Source organism: Populus alba, chromosome 1 (genome assembly GCF_005239225.2).
Source record: "Populus alba chromosome 1, ASM523922v2, whole genome shotgun sequence".
In the NCBI taxonomy this organism is placed as follows: domain Eukaryota; kingdom Viridiplantae; phylum Streptophyta; class Magnoliopsida; order Malpighiales; family Salicaceae; genus Populus; species Populus alba.
The window spans coordinates 33,545,307-33,553,790 of NC_133284.1; the positions used below are offsets into that span (position 1 = coordinate 33,545,307).

At 39.3% G+C, this 8,484-nt stretch overlaps 1 protein-coding gene across 1 annotated transcript; it reads right to left on the minus strand.

Moving 5' to 3' along the window:
- Positions 1–4,489: 4,489 nt before the first annotated feature.
- On the minus strand, positions 4,490–7,728 carry LOC118055465 (uncharacterized). The gene is made up of 3 exons (XM_035067384.2): positions 6,941–7,728; positions 5,890–6,237; positions 4,490–5,790 (listed from the first exon to the last, which is right to left on the minus strand). Exons 1-3 carry the CDS (start codon positions 7,397–7,399, stop codon positions 5,161–5,163), a joined length of 1,437 nt encoding a protein of 478 aa, XP_034923275.1. The 5' UTR covers positions 7,400–7,728; the 3' UTR covers positions 4,490–5,160.
- Positions 7,729–8,484: the final 756 nt, after the last annotated feature.

The window sequence follows — 8,484 nt, forward strand, 5'->3', positions numbered from 1 at the left end:
GTAAAATATATTAAAAAAAAAAATAAAAAAAAGTAAATTTAAATTTATTTTTTAATTTTATATAAAAAATTATCTGCTCACGATGGAGCACAAATCACATAATCACATAATTAGTTTAAATCTATAAGATATAGTTGCTTAGAGGTTTCAATTATCAACTCCCCCCGTTACTACAAGTTATGTAGTTTGTTGGATAACATGATGCATTGTCGACTGGAATGTAATAGCGTAAATCATTTATATTATTCTTGAAATACATGTAATTTTATGATGTTCAAACTTCAAAGGTATCAAGCAATATTCTATTAGTTACTTTTCAAGTACACTTTTTTTAAAAAATAGATACAAACAAGCAAGATAAATCCCACGTGTAAATATTCTTATTTAAAAAAAAAAGTAATTAATTTCATTCCTTTTTTTTTGTATTTATCTTCTTCTTTTTTCAAGCTAATCTCAGAAAATTACTAATAAAACATAACCGGTTACTCCCAATCACCGTTAGATTTTCCTCGAGTTTTCAGATTTTCCATTCTTTTGTTCTTCTTTTTCAAAAAAAAAAAAAAAAAAAAGAATTTCCGAGTTGGATTTAACACTTCAGTCTTTGAACTTGAATGGAGGAAACCGGGCCTCTGAACCTCAAATTAAAGGGGGAAAGAAGTAAAGCTTCGGCCTTTCGGAGATAGTACTGCTGGCCCGTTAAGCACGATTAATCCTTCAGTGGGCTTTTCATCCTTCATGGTCCGTGGAACCCTTCTTGATTTCATAACATGGGCCTAGCAGTGCCATGTCGCCTGTGTGCCCTCTAAAAGTTGATATTGCTCCTCCGGGCATCAGCAGTTGTCATCAACTTTAAACGTGGATATTTTAGTGTTTTCAACGGTCATAAGAAATGATTTGAATAGAGTTTTTTCACTGATATATCACACATGCAATTGATTTGTCTCGGATCTTTACAATATCGAGAAGGAAAAGATGGAGTTGAATATCTATGAAAACATATTTTTTGATGAGAATAGAAACTTGACTTGATTAAAGGAAGGACACACACACCAAGATGAGGTAAATCGTGAGAATTTCACCTTGCATGGTCTGGCTTGAGAATTTCTCCATATTTTACTGCAGAATTATAAGCTGGTAGACAATGTTCTTCGTTGCATGACGATATAAACAGTTGAAGATCAGGGACCTAATCGCATCACAAACCCGCCTGTGACTCGCGGATGATATCTATATCGCGGACTTGAAACAGGACTGTGAGGAATAAATATCATTGCGACAAGCAACGTTTTTCATGAGTTATTTTTAACAAGAACAGACAAGAAAGATGGAGTTGATCTATTCTTACAAGAGTGTGGACATAAAACCAAAACAAACAAGAACTCGAGCCCAGCATCAGGGTTTTATTGCTCTCTGTTTCGATTATCGGGCTGTTAAAATTAACCCCAACACTCTTTATTGATGTGCAGACAAATGTGTGGAAGCACATGTACATTCTCTTTCAAGTGTTTCCCTTCTCTCACTGACATTCGCATATGCAATGCAGCCACGTACGTCCACATACAAAGAGAAACAGATGCAACTACGAGCTTGGACCTCTCTCTATTTTCTTAACAGCAATTTCACTTGAAGAATGGGTACAGAGTCAGAGGCTCAATAAATGTTCATCTATTTTTGGGGACAGCTACTCTGTCATTAATATTGAGCAATCTATTCCTTGTACTGCTCATGATCTGGTGCAAGGTTTCCTTTGCCGACACTGCCTCGGTAGTATTCTTTTTTTCCCCTCAGCAAATTCAAGTTTCCAGCTCTTGACATTACTATCCATGCATTTTTATCTTGATGTGCTCAAAATGTAAAGAAATCTAAGAACGTCTCCTAAAATCCTGGTGCGTATGTGGGATTTCCGCTATTAAACTAAACATACTGTGGGATTCTCAAAGTCAAATCAATTTTATTCAAGAAGATTGAAGGTCATTTCCCATATGCTATGGCATAAAAAAATGTACACTGTCATCTTTGACTTCTAATTGAAAGATTCACGGCCTCCATGCATATGCCAGCTAATTAAGCTTAACCTGTAGTTGATCTGAGTTATCTAACCCTTCCTTGCACATGAAATGGTGGGGGTTTCTTTTCTTTTCTTTTCTTTTATTTTCCTTCAGGACTGGTTTTCTTGCAATCAAATTGCATGAAAATGTTAGCTAGGAAGCACAGGGTGTTAAGATTTTTGAATTCGTAGTTCAAGTCAACTTCAGAATCAACAGAGCCATCTAGGAAAGCGCTAGGAAGATGAGGTAGCTGAATGATACCTGGAATAATTAGATACCATCTCCCCCATAAACAAACACGGAGGTGTCTGCTCAAATTATGTGTATGACTAGTCTCTTAGACTTCAACAATCTCAATAGATCCCTACTTCCTAGACAATTAATTAAGACCAGCCTTCAACTCGTACCATCTTGACTCATTGGTAGCAGATCTCCCATTCCCATATTGAATAAGCTCATTTACCCAAATGCACACGTGTGCGTTTGTGTGTGAACATACACACAAGGATAACTTAAACCACGCAAATTTCTAGCTACCCGCCATGCTTTCCTTTTGTCAGGCAAGAAGGGAGGTTGAGGTTATAGGCCAGCAGCCTATGCCAACAAACTCGTTTAAGTTTCTAAATCGTTGTGTTAACCAATTAAACAGTAAGCACGCATCAAAATTATGACATGCATAAGAGGTAGATTAATGGGTTGATAAGGATTGACAGTGGCCATGAAAGGAGACAGCTAAGAAAATGTCTGTGTTAGGTAAAACTACTTACATGGGAGAGTTACCAGGGATGACGACGGGCACATTGAACCCACAAATGCTTGTATTTTTGAGTTACGCCGAGATCGCTGTTCGTGGTGGTTCTTAGCCTGAAATTGTCGTTTTCACTACTCTTTTTACTTTCGCTCAAGATACAAGTAGAAAAAGAACTTGCTCGCGGCTCAAATCTTGATATTCATACCATATTTACAAACAAGTCCAATAAGAACAACGGTGAAGAAAATCTAATGGGATTTAAAAACACGGTTTTAAAACTAGTAGTCAAGTGCCACAGATTGCTTCCCCATGCTTTCTGGTTAGCTTTTTTCTTTTCCTGGAGAGGGAGATGCCAGATTTAATTACTAAATAAAACAAAAGGAGGTCGCAGCAAACATACGTGGTTGTTGAATCAATCAGGTAATTTGTCATTCCACCCGTAAATACTGAAAAAAGGAATATATACCAAATAAGAAAAAAGAAAAAGAAAGAAAATGTGAGGACGTTGTGGAAGCTAAGATATCATTCTCGTTTGACAGTCGCTGGTGCCCAGCACAGCCTCTCTGCATTATCTATCCACTGCGCAGAACCAAATTGCATAATGGCCGAATCAAGACTAAATTTGTGAATTTTTTGTTCCAAAATCTCACCTTCTTACCTAATCAAACTTTCCCACGTTATTTATTAAACATTCTTTCTTTCATATTTAAGAAACAATAATAAATTGAGAAATAGAGTGGAACTTGTGGAGAACTGAATTGTAAAAAAAAAATTAAACATTTCAATTAAACATACAGGGTTTCAAGGGCTGCTTAATAATTTTATTAAACTTTAGGGACTAAGTTAAATCAACTCAAAACTAGGCTAAGGCAAAGCCATTGACCACCCGAGGGGAAGTGGGGGTGTTTGTTTTTACCATTCAACGTGTTTTATAATTTTTAAAATATTTTATAATTTGAATGTTCCAATATTAAAAATAAAAAAATATTGAAAATAAAAAATATTCTTATAAAAACACAACCAAATTAACAGACACACATTGAGGAAGCTTCGCACTGTCTAGAGTCTAGACCACGGAGTAAACGTAACAAGTGGATTAAAAAACCTGTGTGGGGTAAAGAAGTGAAGAGACAGTGCCTGCAAAAGGCAGGATGATAAAACAAAGCACAGCTAAGGACGAGAAAGCAAAAGTAGGGGTAGAAATCACATGGGGTTTGGAGACCTTTTACCCCGTGCCTTGCTGTAATGATGCTCCGTGCACAGGTTTTGCCTCAAACGATGCAAACCCATATTCAACCTCTCTCCATGTTAGTTCCATGGCGATGCGTTTGGGTCAATGGGTTCTCTAATTTAATACACAGACAGACTTTAATGAAAAAGTTCAAGACCCCACCGAGAAGGGGGCAGTGTACAGAAAGGTGCCAGCGTCGCTGTGCTCCTGAGTTGTCCAGCACCGCCACTAGATGATGTCAATCACTGCGAAAAGATACATGGAGATGGTGGGAACTAGAACAACATCCTAAATCACAGAGCATTCAGAAACGAACCAGGCGTGACGATTTAGAATAAAAATCCAATGGTTGCACTCATTGCAGGATCAGTAACGATAAAAAGGCTCTAAAGATTGGGGGGTGAGTTAAAATGTTGAATTTCACGAAGATCCAGAAGAGGGAGAAGGAGGAAAACGTGCTGATCTCAACAATAATAAGCATTAATCATTCAATATTTGATCAACAAATATCATAGTTTACATCCCTTTCAACAGCAATGGAAAAGCACTGCAAAAAACAGATGCAGAACGGTGAAGAAACTAGCTGGTCTCGTTTACCTGCCTGGCATTCATCAGATACCAGAAACTTCCATTCTCTTCAAAACCGAGAAGACCCTTCAACAAACTGAGCATCCACACAAGAGTAACAAGCCCACAAACAGAAGTGAACAAACTAGACATTCGAGTTAAAACTCATGTTAGCCAGAAGCAGTTTTCCTTTCTACTGCCACCGCTGTATGCATTCAAGATAGAATTAGTAAAATGTATAGAAGGTTAACAGTTCTGCTATTTTAAAGCTTCACCACCTTCCTCCGGACATGGAAGGTAAACTAAAACTAAACCTCCATTTGCTCTATCCCTAATTGGAAAACCGAGCTCCAACACCTTAGCTGGATCCTGCATTGAGAGTATAAAGATTCGTCCAGGCCCTTGTTTGAGCCGGTGAATGATCATGCTCTATTTACAGATTAACAGAGGCAGATCCCGAAGTCCAAAAAATGACTTGAACTCCTACTTTGTAACTTCTACTCCGTTAGTCAATTAAAGCTAACTACCAGTATAAACATTTGTAGTAATGCAATCCTAACCCCTCAATCAGAAACCTCCATCTTCCATATCATGTTATCTGCACAGCTATCATCTGAGTTGTCTAGGGCTGCAACTTTCGCCCGGTATGCTGCTAATGCCATCGCACTCTTTCCCCTTTCATCCTGAGTTAGCTCACAAGCTTCACTAAAGGACCCTGATTTTAAATCTGCTGGAGGGATAAAACAGTCTACTGAAAGGCCGGGCACATTGAATGCAACCTCTTCAATAGTCCAAGCTTCCTCCATCTTTGTCTTGGTATGGCTCATTGCTACCTCGCCAAACCTGTAAAGAGTCACCACAGTGCGACCCGAGTGGGCAATCATGATCCCTTCAACTGGCCTGTAATCATCAAGGAACGAATTGATTGTTGTTTCCCAGTAAACTGCATCTCCACCATTGGATTGGATACGGGTCAGATGTGAATCCTCCATGTGAACAAGAAGTCCAGTCTTTTGACTGAAGTAGCCAAATAAGACATGCCTTATGATCTCTGCAGGGCCTTCACTCCGGGCCTTCAGAGTCTGTGGATCAGCAAAAAGCTTTAGTATAAAGCAATCCTCACCATTTATGTTTTTCTCTCCTATGCACTTTGCATCAGCAAACATACTGGCTGTGGTTCTTGGATCAAGACCCTGAAATAGGATAAAAAAGCACACGGATGAGCAAATTAGTGACACAAAGGTAAATGTCCCAGCACAGTTTGGAGGAGGAATTAGCATACAGAACGTCACCTGAAGTGCTCGACGCAAGGGTCTAACAGGGCCTTTAGCAGTATGTGCACCAAGCCAAGGTGTGTGCCTCCAAACAAGTTTGCCATTGCAGCCAGCATGAACCTTACTTCCCCCAACCGCTAGCTCAACATACCACATATCAGGATTCATCTGCCAAAGCACAAACCCACCCGATTCCACACCTCTAGCACCATTCCGGTTCTTCACCACCCTCGTGGGTGTTTCAAACTCCGAAGCTATCATCTTAAGCTTTCCCATAGCATACGCATTTCGAATAGAGTTCTGCACCTGGTGCCCACCAGACGCTGCCATGTACTGCTGCAATATGTACTGGGCAGAGGAAGTTTCCTGCAGTAATGCAATACCATAAAAGACAAAATATTAGCAACAACTCTTTTTTGTTTTTCAAAGAAATTAAAACAATTCACACCAAGTAACAGTGCAGAGAAATGAAGTCAAGCGTCCACAGTTAGCAACAACCCATTACACACTATGGTGCAAATATCAGTTTCAACTTTCATGAAAAAAGATTAAAACAAACAGACAAGTCCTTACAGTATCATATTTTTTTTCAATAATTTCAGCAGAAGAACAACAAATTGTACTATTATGAGCACCTTTGGATATTCAACCAGAAATTTTGTAGAGCAACATCAAATATAAACATCATGAGCTTTTATTTCTTTGCCTTTTCCTCCGTTTCTCACCACCCAAAGAAAATTTTGGCGCCCCCGAAAAAAAATAAAAAGCAATTTAAAAAAGTTAACCTAGAAAAAAAAAATATTCCATGGATCTAGCAATTCACTGATACAATAATTCTCAATTCACTTAAAAAGAATGAAAAGAAAAGGAAACCCACAAAACTACTACTCTCAGTAAGCCAACGTCCAATCCCAACTCTGCTTAGTGGTTTCCACTTAACCTTCTCCTCAAAACTAATTACTTAAAAAAAATGCAGCCTTTGTTTTTTGTTAAACCTTGCGAAAAAAAAAAACAAAAACAAAAACCGTTTGTGCATTGCTAAAGAAAAAGAGACAGAGAGGGAGTTTACAATGGGGGTGTCTTTAATGCTAAGGTGAGGCAAAGGGTCCAAAGTGCTAACATGCACAGGAGCCAATGGTGCACCCATAACCCCCAGCAACAACCTCAGATCAGACCTCTTGTAAGCCAAACTAGTAACCGATGGAGCCCTCGATAACTGCCCTCTCATCCAATGACCCAAACCCGACCCGACCCGTTTACGCTCACCTTCCCCTCCATCCGGATCCGGGCCCTCCATTAGTGGAGATAACGCTTCGCCAACTATTGGCCTTAAACTCCCTGATCTCCCAATCACCGGTTCTGGTTGCGACGCGAAGAAGGAAGTGTCCTTGTTGTGTTTTTTGCGGCGAAGCAGACCCGACATTGGAGAAGCGGTTCGAGCCGGGCTGTTGGAGCGGGAACGAGAAGGGGAGAGGCCACGGACTACTTCTTCTTTGAGCGCCGAGAAGAAACCTTGTTTTTTTTCCATTTTTTGTAGGGGAAAGAGATGAGATGAGAGTAGCCGCCGGTGGTGAGGAAAAGGAAAGAAAGTGAGATGTTTTTATTCTTCTTCTTTTTTATTGGTGAAGGGGGCTAGGTTGGGGAGTTTGTTGAAATAAACGAGAATTTTTCATGGGAGATGGGAGTGTTTTAGGGTGTGGGAATGGTGGAGAAGTGGGGAGGGAATAGTGGGAAAACAGTTTGGGGAGAGGGAGGGACAGTGAGCGTGTGTGTTGGGGTGTGTACCGGAGCGAGTGACAAAGCTTGTATATATATATATATATATAGATATAGAGAGAGAGAGAGAGAGAGGGAGGGAGAGAGGGTTGGGGATGGGTGAGTGGTTACTGGGCAGAGGCCATATTTGGGAGGGGATTGCGTGGTTAGTGGGCTCGATGACTTTTACTGTTTTGGCAAGAGCTCTCTTTGTGTTGAATAAACATCCATGAAATTAAGAGGGCGTGTATGCGTGTGTGTGTGAGAGAGAGAGAGAGAGAGAGAGGGGGGGGGGGGGATTGATTGGGAGTCGTTTATTTAAAAATTACATTAATTTTACTAGCTCTTTTATTTTTCCATGTCTTCTGGAAATAAATGGTGATAATATGATAGCATTTGCCGAAATTTTTTTTTTTTATCTCAACGATATAGCATGGCCAAGCCAGCAAACTAAAAAAAAACAAAAGCATCAGTAAAAAAGTAGTATATATCATGAATTGTTAGAAAAGAGAAAGAGAAAAGATAAGGATAAAAATAAAATAATTAAACTATTGGGTCAATGTGTCATTACCTAAAGTTTTGACTATAAAAACTCCAAAATTTCTCTCAAATGGCCGGCTACAAAAGAAGGAAAGAGGGGGAAGATTTTCAAGCCTTTTTCACCAAAAACAAAAGACAAAAAATACAACAAAATTGAAGGGATTTGGATAAGATTTAGCCTAAATAGTGAGAGAATAGTTTCTAGACTAGACAAGGACAGAGGGAGAAAAAATTGAAAGAGATTAGGGAAATTAGGTGGAAAAGGGTCGGCCAAGTGGGATAAAAAGCAATTGTCGGAAAACTTGAGGGTCGAAACTA